Source organism: Strongyloides ratti, scaffold srae_scaffold0000001 (assembly GCF_001040885.1).
Source record: "Strongyloides ratti genome assembly S_ratti_ED321, scaffold srae_scaffold0000001".
Classification (NCBI taxonomy): Eukaryota; Metazoa; Nematoda; class Chromadorea; order Rhabditida; family Strongyloididae; genus Strongyloides; species Strongyloides ratti.
The window spans coordinates 501,412-517,392 of record NW_020171519.1 but is presented as its reverse complement, the minus strand read 5'-3'; the positions used below and the strand labels follow the sequence as shown (position 1 = coordinate 517,392).

At 22.1% G+C, this 15,981-nt stretch overlaps 6 protein-coding genes across 6 annotated transcripts; 2 read left to right on the top strand and 4 right to left on the bottom strand.

Annotated features, from left to right (window-relative positions):
* Nucleotides 1-1,131: 1,131 nt before the first annotated feature.
* Nucleotides 1,132-2,251, bottom strand: SRAE_0000017800 (Phenylalanine--tRNA ligase, mitochondrial; the record flags this gene model as incomplete). Its single annotated transcript, XM_024646034.1, has 4 exons — nt 1,132-1,914; nt 1,958-2,078; nt 2,132-2,136; nt 2,180-2,251. The coding sequence occupies 4 exons, from the start codon at nt 2,249-2,251 to the stop codon at nt 1,132-1,134; spliced, it is 981 nt and encodes a 326-aa protein (XP_024500257.1).
* Nucleotides 2,252-3,218: 967 nt separating this feature from the next.
* On the top strand, nt 3,219-4,325 carry SRAE_0000017700 (Zinc transporter ZIP9; the record flags this gene model as incomplete). The annotated part of the gene is made up of 3 exons (XM_024646033.1): nt 3,219-3,317; nt 3,364-3,469; nt 3,514-4,325. The coding sequence occupies 3 exons, from the start codon at nt 3,219-3,221 to the stop codon at nt 4,323-4,325; spliced, it is 1,017 nt and encodes a 338-aa protein (XP_024500256.1).
* Nucleotides 4,326-4,382: 57 nt separating this feature from the next.
* SRAE_0000017600 (AT30094p) lies at nt 4,383-5,038 on the bottom strand (the record flags this gene model as incomplete). Its single annotated transcript, XM_024646032.1, has 4 exons — nt 4,383-4,388; nt 4,439-4,513; nt 4,621-4,626; nt 4,664-5,038. 4 exons carry the CDS (start codon nt 5,036-5,038, stop codon nt 4,383-4,385), a joined length of 462 nt encoding a protein of 153 aa, XP_024500255.1.
* Nucleotides 5,039-5,951: 913 nt separating this feature from the next.
* Nucleotides 5,952-6,449, top strand: SRAE_0000017500 (Pre-mRNA-splicing factor SLU7; the record flags this gene model as incomplete). Its single annotated transcript, XM_024646031.1, has 1 exon — nt 5,952-6,449. The coding sequence occupies one exon, from the start codon at nt 5,952-5,954 to the stop codon at nt 6,447-6,449; it is 498 nt and encodes a 165-aa protein (XP_024500254.1).
* Nucleotides 6,450-8,194: 1,745 nt separating this feature from the next.
* On the bottom strand, nt 8,195-9,444 carry SRAE_0000017400 (Serine/threonine-protein phosphatase PP1-beta catalytic subunit; the record flags this gene model as incomplete). Its single annotated transcript, XM_024646028.1, has 5 exons — nt 8,195-8,311; nt 8,354-8,488; nt 8,588-8,967; nt 9,020-9,331; nt 9,390-9,444. The coding sequence occupies 5 exons, from the start codon at nt 9,442-9,444 to the stop codon at nt 8,195-8,197; spliced, it is 999 nt and encodes a 332-aa protein (XP_024500253.1).
* Nucleotides 9,445-15,275: 5,831 nt separating this feature from the next.
* Nucleotides 15,276-15,869, bottom strand: SRAE_0000017300 (CCHC-type zinc finger protein CG3800; the record flags this gene model as incomplete). Its single annotated transcript, XM_024646027.1, has 1 exon — nt 15,276-15,869. The coding sequence occupies one exon, from the start codon at nt 15,867-15,869 to the stop codon at nt 15,276-15,278; it is 594 nt and encodes a 197-aa protein (XP_024500252.1).
* Between the last annotated feature and the right edge of the window lie 112 nt (nt 15,870-15,981).

The following is a 15,981-nucleotide window of genomic DNA, read 5'->3' as shown; positions in this document are numbered from 1 at the left end:
TTTAAAAATTAAATGTTGTTCTTATTTTAATAATCATTTAATTGTATCAAAATATTTAAGAATAAAAAAAAATATATATATATTATTAATTAAAAATTAACTAAATAATAAATAATTTAAGAAGAAACTTCTATGATGACACATTAAAAATATATAGAATAATAAAATATAATACTAAATAAATGGCAAATTGATTTTTCTTAATAAATTTAATTAAAAAAAAATTTTTTTAATAATAAAAATTATTTATTAAAGTAAAAAAAAAGTATATCGTTGACAATTTCAAGTAAACATGTAATTCTCTTTTAATAACTGTCATCATTTTATCTAAGCATTAACTTTAAAATATTAAAAACGACTTCCTTGAGAATAACAAAAATATTTTCTAAACATCACAATATTATAAACAAATATATAACAAAGACATTTTATATTATATAACAATTATATATTTCTTTACATTAAAAATGTTTTTATAATATCTTGTAAAAATTACAAAAAAAAAAAATGGCATTGTAAAATTAATCATACCCATTATTCACCTATTATAAAAGATGCCATTTAATCTACATGTCTAATTTCCGCTAAATAGTTATTTCATTTCCTTAATACATTTTATTCTGGCCAATAAATTTAACATTAGAACAGAAATATTAACCAGCTCTAAGTTGCAATGGAAAATGTTGATTTGAGACAACGTCTTTCTTACTTCACTCACTTTCTTCTTTTTCTAAAATATTTTATGTGATCATATCTCCAATTTACCAAAATTTGAAATAATCACATCTTATTTTATTTTGTCAATATTTTTCTTAAAAAATTTAATTTTTCAAGGAAAATAATTTTTTTTTACAATTTTTAAACATTGACATTATCATACAATAACACTAGGTAAAACATACAAATAGAAAAATAAATATATTTAACAATTATTTTGTTTAAATATTTTACTGATTTTAATATTAAACATGACCATATAAGATGTAAATGTGGAATTGTGATACTATTTAAGATTGTCCACGTTTTAAAAGCATAAAAATTAGCTATAAATATGGACAAATAATTTTAAATGTAAGATTTTTTTTTTTATTTTCAGTAAAAATTAAAGACAATAAACAAAAAAAAATTTAACTATCTAATAACAACATTAAATTGATTAATAAGATTATTACCAATATTTGTATGTATATTATTTACTTCCTCTTTAGTTAAACTTTTCTCATTACTTCTGTAAGTAATTCGATAACACTGTGATGTTTTTCCTATATTTTTATTAAAAAATTCATCCATTAATGATACTTGTTCAATGATATCACCACCAACAGAACGAATAATATCATAAAAATTTGATGTCATATCATTTGTTGAAATATTTTCAGGTAACCAAAAAGATATATCCATATATAATTGGGGATGAGATGATATAGGTTTATATATTATATTATCTTCTGGTTTTACTCCTTTAAATTGTGACAAAAATCCTGTATCTTTTGACCAAAATAAACGTATATCAGGGATTTTATACAGAATCATAGCTAATCGTTCTAATCCTAATCCAAAAGCCCATCCAACTTTATTTCCACATCCAGCATTTTGTAATAACTTTTGTTCAATTATACCACATCCAAGAACTTCAAGCCATTTTCCTTCATAAAAAACTTCTAATTCATAGGAGGGATGTGTAAAAGGAAAATATGCTTCTACCCAACGTATTTCTGCCCCATTTCCAAATAACATACGACATATATTTTCTAATGTATTTTTTAAACGAAATTCAAGTATTTTTGTAGCATCAATTGTATGACATTCCTGTTTCTGATTAGTTCTTTCTCCATTTTCAAAAAAATTAAATTTATTTGGACCTTCTTTATCTCCATATAATTCGTCTGGTTCATATATTCTAACACCTTCCATCTAATAAAAATAAATTAAAAAATTAAAAAATTAAATTAAATACCTGGTGAAAACATGGATAATGTGTTTTATCAATTTCATCCCTTCTATAAACATCACCAATGACTAGAAAATTATTTAAACCACGTTTTATTATTTCAAATTGATGTGCACTTGTATGAGCTCTTAAACAATAATTATTATTTATATAATATGTATCAGAATTTCTTCTACTAACATGATCTTGTGGTATTAATAATGAATCAAAATTTTCAAAGACACTAACAATTCTAGGTTCATTTTCACATACAGTAAATGTTGGAGAACGATTACCAGGTTTTCTGTATTCTTTATGCATAAAATTTATAATTCTTTGTTTCATTAAATTAATAGGATTCCCCAATTCAAGATGTAATTTCCTTGTAAGTAAGTTCTGAATACCAGATGTAATATTATAATTATTATCAGGAATTACAATTTTACCATCTAATTCAAATGATAAAGGAATTTTCTTTTCACTAACAGCACTTTCTGTATTTTTATTTAAATTATTTAAACCATTTTTTGAGGAGTTATTACAAAAACGAATAAAATTCTTTCTAGAAATTTTTAAATATTGTTGAAATGAACTGAAAAGCATACTTTAATTAAAAAAATTTATAAATATTATTTTTTATCTTGCAGTAGACAGAGTGGAAAAAGGTTTCTTTATGTTGACATTTTAGTTTAATTTTAACAATTCAGAATAATATACTTAAAAAAAATATTTTTTTAAATATCTTATAATTAAATGCTTGATTAACATTTAAAATATTAATAATATTTATTGTACACTTTTTGATATTCTCTGATTTAGTAATATGTTATACTTAAAAATATATATTTTTTGTTTCAATATATTTTATATACAGATATAAAATTTTATATGATTCAATTTTATTAATAATATATTTGTAAATGATGTCTTTTTACGTATGATATAAAAGTACATGTTACAATGAAAAAATATATTTTTTTTTAATTCTAATTATCTTTTTTTTAGTAAAAATTTTTTTAATTAATAAATAATTATTACTATTTAAAATATAAAATATGATGGATACCTCAAACATATTATTAGAAAACGTGTTTAAAAATATTTTTAAAATGATTAAACTATTATAAAAAAAATTTTATTTTAGATTTGTATAGTTAAAAATTTATTTTTCTATGATATGTTCTAGAATAATTTGCTATTAATAATTTATTTATATGTTTGTAAAGAAAAAAAAAATTACAAATTTTAATTCAAAAAATATAATAAGAAAATTATTGAATAATTAGTCATGTTGGAAGGGGAAACAATTTTATTGGTTTTTTCATGTTCAATGTTTATTGGAAGCTACGTGGCAGGTCTGATACCCCTTGCATTCACTTTAAATGAAGTAAATTATTTTTATTCATAAATTAAAGTAGTTTATTTTTATTTAGAACAAAGTAAAACTTCTTTCAATATTTGGAGCAGGTTTATTAATAGGAACAGCTTTAAGCGTTATTATACCTGAAGGAATTGTAGCTTTATACTCATTTCCAGAAGGTAAATTTTTTATTCAATTTTAAAATTTTTCTTTTTTATTGTAGAACATGCTAATATATATGTAAATACATTAAACGATACAAAATTATTAAAAAAAGAAAAAAATATTAATGATATTAATATGCATGCAGTAAAAAAACGTGAAATATTTCACCAGGAAATTTCATTAAATGAAGATAGAAATTATGAAAAAAAAATTTCTCATAGACATAAAAATTCTCATTCACAAGAAATTGGTTTATCATTAATTATTGGTTTTATATTTATGCTTGTAGTTGATCATATAACTCATTTTGCTTCAACTGTTAATTCATCATTATCAAGAAATAAGATTACAGCAACTGTTGGTTTAGTTGTCCATGCTGCAGCTGATGGTATTGCATTAGGATCTGCAGCTGCATCACCAAAAAATGACATTCAATTTATAATTTTTTTTGCAATTATGTTACATAAAGCTCCAGCAGCTTTTGGTTTAGTATCATTTCTAATGTTAGAAGGTTTAGAAAAATTTCGAATCAAAAAACATTTAATGATATTTTCATTAGCAGCACCTATAACTGCTGTAATAACATATCAAATATTATTATTTGTTAGTTCCGAAAGTTTAAATTATTCCTCTACAACAGGAATTTTAATGTTATTTTCTGCGGGTACTTTTCTGTATGTTGCTACAGTCCATGTTTTACCAGAATTACAAGCTAATAAAAAGGGGACTGGTGAACTTATTGTGGTTTCATCAATGACACCAGGTCATAGTCATTCTTCAAACTCACCACAATTTTCTACAAAAGAACTTATTTTATTAATTATTGGAGCAATTTTTCCATCATTTTTGAATTCAGGACATTCACATTAATATAATGAAAATTAAAAAATGGTATTTGATTTTACTTAATTTAAAAATATAGAATTCTCAATACTAGAAAATTAAAAAAATAAATAAATATCATTTATTATAAATTAAAATACATTTATTCCTAATTCTTGAAAAAATTCTTTTAATAATGTTACCCACCAATCACCAATATTTACAACAATGTCTGCCTCAATTATTCCAAGAATAAAACCTCCTATGATATCAGAGACAAAATGGCGTCCCATCATTACTCTAGATATTCCAAGAAATATTGGAAACATCATTATAAACATACTAAAAACTAAATTAATTGGTTTAAAAACAATAAAGTATAAAACAGCTAACATTGAAGCTCTCGAAGTATGTCCAGATGGAAATGAATATTTATCAGCTATTGGTGCATCATAATACTGATCAGATTCTTCATTATAATTTGGTCTTCTACGTCTAAATATCATTTTAATTATTCCAACAATTATTAAATCAATCAGTATTCCTAACAGAAGAACGTATGGAAAATTGTAATATTGTGAATTTTTGTCAAACAAAAACTTTTTAAATAAACATAATGTTGTTGATATAATTAACCATGGTATTCCATGCATTGACCATTCCATTAAAATTAAATATATTCTTCCCATACAACCTTTTTCTCTACATACAGCTAAATTGCTAGATAAAAAATAATCCACTGTATAAAAAGTTTGTAACATCTCAAACTAAAATATACAAAAAAAAAATTATATATAATAATGTGTATCTTGTTAGAGTTTTTTTTTTTTAAATTAAATCAATAAATAATTATTAGTTTATAAATTTTCAATAACTTAAAAAACTTTTAAAAATTGGAATTTTTCTAATTCTTTATTATAAAGTATTTATTCATACTTTGATTTAAAGCATTAAAACTTTTAAAACGATAATTGACGTAATTTGGTATGTCGTTTTGACAATAAACAAATACAATATTTTTATTATAAACTTTATAATTAATTCATAATGGCTATATATACTCAACATGTAACAGCTTCTAAATTAATGAAACGTGTTCTTGATGGTAATGATCAGGATGAAGAACCACATGCTAAGAAAGATTTTAAGAAAGCAAAAGATTTGGAAGAACAACGCAAAGCTGGACAAATTCCAGCTATGGTTGATATTGTTTCAGGAAGGGATATTAATCCTCATATTCCTGCATTTATTAGTCAAACTCCTTGGTATATCAGCACAGATGGTCCCACATTACAGGTAACATTTTATTATAAAGATAATTTAAATAAAAAATTTTTTTAGCATCAAAGGCCTCATCCGGAACGTCAAAAACAGGATATTGGAATTAATGAATGGTATAATCGTGGGACAACTGGTGTTAAAGCTAAGAAATATAGAAAAGGTGCTTGTGAAAATTGTGGCGCTATGACACATAAAAAGAAAGATTGTTTTGAAAGACCAAGGAAAATTGGAGCTAAATATACAAGTGAAAAAATTGCGGAAGATGAATTTATTCAACAGGATGTAAATTATATGTCATTTGATGCAAAACGTGATAGATGGAATGGATTTGATCCATCTATGCAAAGTGAAGTTATACAACAATATGAAGAGTTAGAAAAAACAGAGGAATTGATGAAAAAAGAAAAAATTGAAAACGGTGAAATAGATGGAAATGAGGATAATGACGAAGACGATTGTAGTGCTCCAAGTAGTTCAGTTGACATGGATTCCAGAACTAGAATTACAGTTAGAAATTTACGTATTCGAGAAGATACAGCTAAATATTTATATAATCTCAGTGAAAATGCTCCATATTATGATCCAAAATCAAGATCAATGAGAGAGAATCCTAATGAAGGTAAAGATGAAATGAGCAAAGGTAACTTTGCTGGTGAGAATTTTGTCAGATATACAGGAGAAGTCATTGATGCAAATGAGGCTCAATTATTTGCATGGAATGCTCGAACAAAAGGTATAGATATAAATGCTTTAGCAGATCCTACTAAAGTTGAAATAATGAGAAAAGAATATGAAAAGGAGAAAAAAGATAGAATGAAGCAAATCTTTGATAAATATGGCGGAGAAGAGCATATGATATCAACTAAAGATGAAGATTTAACTAATGCTTAAACTTGTTTGTACAATAATTAATAAATATTTGTTAGAGATTTTGTTGTTTATTTGTTTCCATTAATTTATTTTATAAGCTTTTATTAATAGTTACATGAAATTTTTTTTATCATTCTGACAAAATATTTTTCTCTTATTTCTATTGGCCATATTCTAGTTTTTTTTTTCACATTTAATAAAAATAAAGTTAATATGAAAAAATTAGTTATATATAGTAAAATTATTATTCATACAATGTTGTATTTGGTAAAAATTAATTTTTCTTCAAAAATCATAGAAATAAAAATTCTATTTATTTAAAAAAAAATGTAATATTTAGAGTTAAGTTATATTATAGTGTAACAATTTTGTTTTTAACAATACTATAAAGACAGTTAAAATTTTTAAAATGTATTAAAATTATTTTTTATTAAAGATTATTTACTAAATAAATTTTATGGCTTGTTATTTTAAATTATTTTTTAAAAAGTGATATTAATTTATACTTATTATTACGTTATATAGAAAATATTTCTACTTGACAAATTAAAAACCATTTTCTTTAAGGAAGTTATAATAATTATTTTAAAATTTTAATAAATAAATGTTATATTGAAATATAATATTTTTAATAAAATGCTTTTATAATGTTGTTAATTAAGAGATATGAATCTTAAGAATACATTAAAAAATAAAGTATTAAATTGATGCTTAAATTATTTATAATCAAATATTATGATATTTAAAAAAATTGTAATTAAATATTTGACATAAATTGTAAAAAATTAATAATTTTAATTTAAATATACTTCCAAGATTTAATTATCATTATTAAAAGATAACAAATACCTAGATACAATAAAAAAATTCATTTGTATTTTAAAAATATCATTAAAAAATTTTTATATTTTAAAACATTTTTATTATAAAGAAAAAATTTCTTAGATTTTTATTAATTAAAAAAAATATTTATATATATATATATATGTATATATAAAGAGATATATAAAATTGCTTTTTTGTTAAAATTTCGCTGTTTATAATATTATCAAATTCAGTATTTCTTTTGAAAACAATAAAATTACCAGAAATTTTATTGTAAAACCAAGTATCATAACGACATTTTGTCTAAAATTAGATTGTAAATACAAAATTTATTCAACGGTACAAATTTGAAAAAATATAATCAAAATGCTTATAAAAAAAAACGCAAAAGTTATTTCTTTATTTCAAATTTTGGATACAATAAATATTTGTATATGTTTGTAAAACAAAATTTACAAGTGTAATAGTAAAAACATGCATTTATAGGATTTTAGTTAGTACTATAAAAATAAAGTATTTAGATATTGCTCTAAAACTTTTAACCAACAAAAAAATGTGTACTTTTGAAATTCTAAAAATATAAACATATATTCCAACTTCCCATAATATGTATACTAAGATGAAGGAAACTAAGTAAGATACATTAATATTTCAAAATAGATACACAAAAAAGTACCGAATATATAGATTTGTAGAATAGAGATAAGGATAATTAGGTAAACTAAATGTGCCTACCTTAATATTTTCCATACCCATTTCACATTATTAATATCATGCATAGAAATTGACAAACTGTAATATCATAATCTAGTATAGGATAACAATCATTATTCACATAGTTAAACATTTTTATATCAAAATACGACAATGTGCTTAGAATAAAGAGGTTAAATTTTATATATAAAATATGCATTCTCATATTCACAGAGCGGCAATCATCTTTATTTCTTCTTTTGACCCGCTGGTGCAGCGCTTCCGCGCTGAGGTGACTGCACTTGTCTTCCGCTGTTCATCCCAGAATACTGATATTTGCCCTTTTTTTCTGATGGTTTCAAAATCTATAATAAAAAATAAATAATATAAAAATATAATAAACATACTTGGAATGAGCACATAAGTGTTTCATCAACAGTCATCATTCCTCCGGCGTTGTCGAATTCTCCACAATAATTTGGAGCTGAGAAAAGTGTAACAAGCTGACGCTTGGCAAAGAATTCATATCCATCTTCAACTACCTAAAACAATACATATGACAAGTAGTGATGTAAAATATAATAATATAAATAAAATTAAATATTTTTCTTTTTTTTTTCTTGAATAAAAAAAAAACTTACTTGATGAGCCCTGACACATAAATCTAAATCATGGCGTCCTAGAAATTTAGCTACAATATCGGCACCAAATGTAAATGATACACCACGATCATTCTCTCCCCATCCGGAAACATCTTTATCTGGATCAGACCACAATAGATCACACAATAAGCCGGTATCTGGTACGTCAGTAGGACGCATTATTCGTCTTATTTGTTCCATATTTTGTAAATCTGGAGATAATCCTCCATGACAGCAGAAGATCTTCTCATCAATCAAGGCAGCGATTGGTAAACAATTGAAACAATCCGTGAATGTTTTCCAAAGTTTTATTGAAAATCTCCTTTTGCATTCGTCATAGAATCCGTAAATACGATTGATAGAAGCACATTCATGATTACCTTAAAATAGAATTATATACATATTATTTGATAAAATATATATAAAAATTACCTCTGAGTAAAAAGAAATTTTCTGGATATTTTATTTTATAAGCCAAAAGAAGACAAATAGTTTCCAAACTTTGCTTTCCACGATCAACATAATCTCCAAGAAATAAGTAATTAGCTTCTGGTGGAAAACCTCCATATTCAAAAAGACGAAGTAAATCATTATATTGCCCGTGGATATCACCACAAATTTTTAAAGGTGCTTCAAGCTCCAACAGTATTGGCTGTGATAAAAAGATCTCTCTAGATTTAAAGCAAAGGGCCTTAATTTCTTGTTCTGACATTGTAACAGTTTTACCAGGTCTTGATCCTCTGACTATAATAAAATTAAAAGTTTATATGTATTTTTAATTAAAAAAAAAATAAAAAAGTACCTTCGAGAAGTCTTGTGATAAGTCCATCAACATTGAGATCTCCTTCTGCTGACATGTTTGTTATTTTAGGTACTAACTAATATTCAATTATAAATAAGCGAAATATATAAATATTATTATAAATCAAAAAAATTTGGAACAAACAGCCACAAAAGAGATATGACCACTTTAGGGCGTCTAATACAGCAATAGTACAGTATGTCACGCACAAGCTGACAAGAGAGACCTGAAAAAAAAAACTTTAAATAACTTGGCACAATTTCACAGTGTATCACTATGTAACGAATAAATACTATGTTACAATGTATAACACATATAAAGCTCCGTTTAAAGTTAGAGCTCCTAAATCAATAGATTGACACAGCGAGAACGACTGGCCCGCACTTGGGATGCATCTTTGTGACAGCCCACTCAAAATAATCGATACTGCACGATTTGATGACTTTACAAAAATTAACTGCCAGAGGCCGACAAACATAGTTAAACCATGTATAACACTCACTAAACTCGTGCCCACAACTGATAAATCTCAAAAATGCCTAGATAACAAGAACTACCTATCCACATAGATAATACATATAAAATAGGATAAAGAATACTGTTATATATCTAGAATATAATGTCTCGAAAAATAAAAAAAATTATTTCTAAAAATTTTTTAAAAATATATAAAAAAAATATTAAATTATCTAATAATATAAAGTAAAAAAATAAAATTGACATAACTTTGATACAATATACATATTGAAAAACAAATAATGTACACGAATCACCAACAAAACTATTCACATTTGGTCTTAGAAAGAAATATAGTTCAACACATAGAATGAGTTAATGCAACAACCTATATTAAAGTATTTCCTCTTCTTATCATAAAGAAACTTTAGTAAAAGTGCTCTATATTACATGACGTGTCTAATATATTACAAATTTTTGTACAAAAAAAATAGATAAAACACTTAAGAAAGTAGTAGATTCACAGGCAAAGAAATAATGTCCCTCCTTTTCATATTAATAGTTCTTGGTTAATAATAAAAGAATATTCTTTAAAAATGTTTGAAAAGAAAATTAGTTTTATAGATAGATATAGTAATACACAACTAAAAAAATAATTATAGATACAATAAATAATTTATATATTTATAATACCTTAACAATTTAATATGAAGAAACAATTTTTTTTTTGTCAAAAATGCTTTTACAAAATTAATAAATTTACACTTACTATATCTCGAGAGGAATTACATAAAAAAAGGAAAATATATATTATAATAATATATATTCAGTAAGACAAGTAATACAAAAAAATAAATATCATTTAACATTTTATGATATAAGAATAATACATAATAACTAAATACGCTTATTATAATAAAAAAATATATATATATTATTGATAGATTAAAAAGTGTATTTGTTAATATTTATTATATAAATGTTTAGAGAAATAATTAATATCTTTAAAGAACTATTTATAATTAATAATTTTTTTTTAAAATACATTGTAAATCAAATATAAATGGTTTATTAAAAATTGTCAGTGTGTATTGTTTAGAAAAAGTGTTATGGCAAACAATATGATGTCAGAAATAAAATTTTTGGTTATTTTTTATGTAAAAAATAAAAGTTTAAGGAACATTAAAATATAGTGGCATTATTACTTAAATTGACGCGTCAAATTGAATTGAATTTTTGATAAATATGGGGAACAATTCGCATGGGTTGTTGAAAAATACTAGGAATAGTAAACAAAAGCTAAATAGATAATTTTAAAGAAAAACAAATTTAGAATGAGTTTTTGAATTTTTAAAAATCAAATTGGTCGTCACCAAACAAATTCCATGGCATTTTTAAAAATAATTGAGTTGCAATTGTTATCTATTTAGTAATAGTTTTTATGTTGACTTTTTGTAAACAGTTTAATAATATTATAGTTAGAAAAACATGTGACGCATTTTTCATGAGGAAGTTAAAAGAAAACATATTAACTTTAAAGTAAACTTAAAATATAGTGTTTTAAAATGTAAAAAAAAAAATTAAAGGAACTATAACTCACGCAATAGAATATGCCTACGATAACGTGTCAAACGTACACATTTAAATGAGGATGGTAACGATTAAATAACTTCATCAGTATCCTAAACTCTGTGTGCAATTTTGAAGTCGCACAAAGAAATAAAATATTGAAAGAGTGTATAAAGAATTATGGGAAGACAATATACGGGGAGAAACGAGAGAAAATATTAAAAAAAATCTTGTATACATATAAAAGGAAACAGAAACATAGTAAGTAAAGGCGTACGAGAGAAAAGATTTTGTCAATGAAATTATTTTGTTAGCCAAATCATTATATATATTTTGTAAAAACAAACAAATTTTTAATTTACTTTTACTAAGTTTTTGATTGTGATTTTTTTTATTGATAATAGAGTAAGTTTGAGTATTAAATTAAATAGAATAAGTATATTTTTATAATCAATTAATTTGTTATTACTTAATATTTTAGATATTTAAAATTAAAACAATATTTAATAAAATTTTCAAAAGTAAAAATGATTATTGGGAGATTTAAAGAAATTGTGAGTATAAGCTTTAATGATATATAATAATACATTTAAAATAAAATGATTAAAAATTTGTTTTTTACTTTTATTATAAGAAAGTGGAATAATGAAGTTTATACACTTAGATAATACTGAAGCTCTGGAAATTTATAATAATGTTGTTATATTACGTAGAGAGGGAAATGCATTTAATTTGTAAGAAACCGATTAAGATATATCTATAACGATTGACATCAATAGTCAGTATAATAATAATGTTAGTAATATAATCTTTTTAACACGATTACTTATGGGTTCTTCAATTTATTCATTTTGTTGAAATATACAGTTCTAATTCGAATTATTATTTATATTGAAAAAGAAATTATCATATAAAAGTTATAGTAAATAAAGTTTATATAAAATACTTATCATTACATTGATTATTATATATTTTAATTTGGCGGTTAATTTATAATGTTGAATTTTTATTTTTAAAGGACATTTGATCAAGAATGCCCATGGTAAAAGTATATTATAAAAATTATTTTTAATAGTCGTTATATATATATATATAAATAATTATATTTATTTTCAATAAATTATCCTAAAAAATAAAAAATAATAATAATAATGAAATTTAAAATAATAATAGTTAAAAGATAATGTCTTTAACTACTTAATAAAAAAAAAAAAAAGATTTGTAAATAGACGGAATATTTTATAGCTAAAATGTAAACGGCATCTTTTAAATGTTTTTATTTTATAACAATCATTATTCAACACCATGCTCATGTTCAATACATTTTTAATAAATAATTTAAATAATATAATAATATGTATAGATATTACATTACGCTATACATATACAAATTAAAGCTAATGTAAGGGAATACATTTTCATAAACGAAAAAGTTAGAAGATACTAATATTGGATAAAAAAAAATTATACACATTAATGTAACTCAGTTTTTATATATATTATACAAACATTATTTTATTGATCTTTGATTTGAATATTATTATTATAATTCCAATAGAAAACAGGAATAATAAATAAAAATTAATCAACAAAATATAAAAATATTTTTAAAAAAAAAAACTAATAAATGAATAATATATTAATAATTATGATATTTGTTTTAATAAAAAAAAATTTAATCTATAAAAAGTTTTTGATAATAAAAATAGTTTGGTTATATCTAGAAATTACTTTTATTGATTATAAATGTTTCTTATTAATTTAAATTTTTATAAATAAATTGTATATATTTTTTTTAAAATTTAAAACAAAATATAATTATAAAAGTATTGATATATAACTTTTAAAATATAATTTATAAAATAATAATACTTAAATAATTCTAGAAATATTTACTTATTGTTTTTATACAAATTATTATTTTTTTTTAAAACGTTGATTTGAATAAAGTAGAAACATTTTTATAATATAATAAATCACTTATAAGGTTAACTTTTTTTTTGATTATATTAAAAAAAATGATAAATATAATTATACTTATAAATATGATAATTGTTTTAATAGAGATACTTAAAACTTGTAATTAGATAATATTTAAATATTTTCCAAAGTACAAATGTCTAGGATAATTTAAATACGGTATTGTATTTAATATATAATAAAATTACTATACAATTTTAATATTTTTATGTTTCTTAATATAATTAATTTTCATTTAAAAAAGTTGTTTGTTGTCAATAATAAAAATATAAAAGAATTTATAATTTTTATATGATTATATAAAATATTTTGATTAAAAAAATTTTTTTTTTTTTAATTTTCTATTCTAATGATGATAATGTTTAAAATTTGAGTTAGAAATAAATTTTTTTTATCATTCCTATTGCACACCAAAATTTTTAAAACAGGTTTTAACCGTTTTTAAAAGTATAAAATAGTGATATTATATTGTGTTTTGACGATTAAGAGGTATTTTATATAAAAAAAATTTTTTTTATTGATGTAAAAGAATATAGATTACTTAAAAAATTTTGATTCATAATATTTTTTTAACATTTAAAATTACCCAGAAATTTTAAATCTGAAACTAAATTTTAAAATTGTTTTTTAAAGTAATTCTTAAATATATTAATATACATCTTGTACAATAAAAATATTTGAATAAAAAGCTAACAGCTAACAAATGATATAAACATTACATATGCATATATGTTTTTTAATTTATAATTTTTTTTGACAAATATGTAAAACTTACATAAATTTTATGTTTTCTTATAAAAACGTATATAATTCTAACTATTTGTTTGGTACTTTTTAGAAATTTTTTTATTAAAAAAAAAATATAATATAACTACACGTAGGAAAATTTAAAGAAATATAATATTATAATTATAAAACTGCAAAACTTATAATGCATGTGAAATAGTTTATTGGTAATAAATTTTTAACATTAATATGAAAAAAAATTTTATTTTTCTAATTTATAAAAATGTCATATTAATATTTTTTAAAAAACAAAAAATTTTTTGTTGTTTAAATTAAATAAAATACTTAAATATTTATTTAAAAGAATTAATTATAATTTTTTTTTCATACGAATAATTAAAAATAATTATTAAAAAATTATTAGCTATTATGTAAAGATGTAATTTAAATATATACTTTAAATAAACATTTTTGTAAATAGAAAATAAAATAAATTTATTTTATAAATTAAATTTAAAAAAATTTTAAATCGTGTTCAATTTTAATATAAATATTTTTTTTTAAATCGAAAAATCATTATTCTTAACATAAAGAAACTTCGATAAATTGTGAGACTTTAAAATTTTAATTTTAAAATTCTATTAATTATTACTTAAATAAATATTAAATATTTGCTTAATTTAAAATGTTTTATTTGTTACTGTAAATTTAAATTGTATACTTATAATTTAAAAATAATAATTGAGTAAAAATTAAAATTAATACGAACCAATACCATTAAAATATAGCATTATTAAATTTATTAAAAATTAAGACAAATACCTTTGCAAATATATACTTGTAATGCACAATTATATATTAATTAACGTAATAATTTCAATTTCAATTTTATATTAATAAAATATTTTATATAAAAAAGAAAGTACAAATTAAGCACAAATTATTTGCTGTAACTAAAAAAAAACCGTTATTTTTTTATATTTATTATAAACAAATCATAAATGTATAATAATGAAGAATAGGAAACGAAAAAGATAAACAAATTTTGAAAAAAAAATCTCAACAGCTTCCAAACTGAGATCTAAAAATTCTCACTTCTATGAACAATTCTCTCTCTTTACCATCGCCAAAACTTCATCTCATACCAAAAAAAATTTACTCCTCACAATTCCTTGCAGTGTGATCTAATGATCCACATTTAAAACACTTAACTCCTTCAGGACAATCTTTTGCAATATGGCCTGCTCCTTGACACTGATAACAATGTTTAGTTCCCCTGTCATTTCTTCCGTTAGCACTAGAATAGGTACGTTTTCTTCCATTGTTAAAATTTCTAGACTCTCCATCATCTGCTCTATCACAGAAACGAGCTAAATGTTGATCACTTCCGCAATTGAAACAAGTACGATTTCTTTGCCTATTACCACCTTCATCATTCTTATCACAAGATCTTGCTTGATGATTCTCTGAACCACAGATAAAGCATCCATTTACCTTATCATTTTTGCAAACTGCTGATGTATGACCTATATTTCCACAATTATAACATGTCTTTGATCTGTTAAAATTTTGTGAGTCACGACTATTACGGCAAAATTTAGCAATATGACCAGATTTTCCACATGAATGGCAAGTACGATCATCACCCCCTCTTCTACTATTGTATGATCCAGAATTATCTCCTGAATTTGGGCATCCTTTAGCAAAATGGCCAGGTTCTGAACACTTAAAACAAACTTTCTCACTCATATTCTAAAAAAAAGTATTTAAAAAAATTATATAATAAATGAAATAAATATATAAAACTAATATAAAAAAGTACTAATACAATATAAATTTTGTATAAATACAAAATCAATGT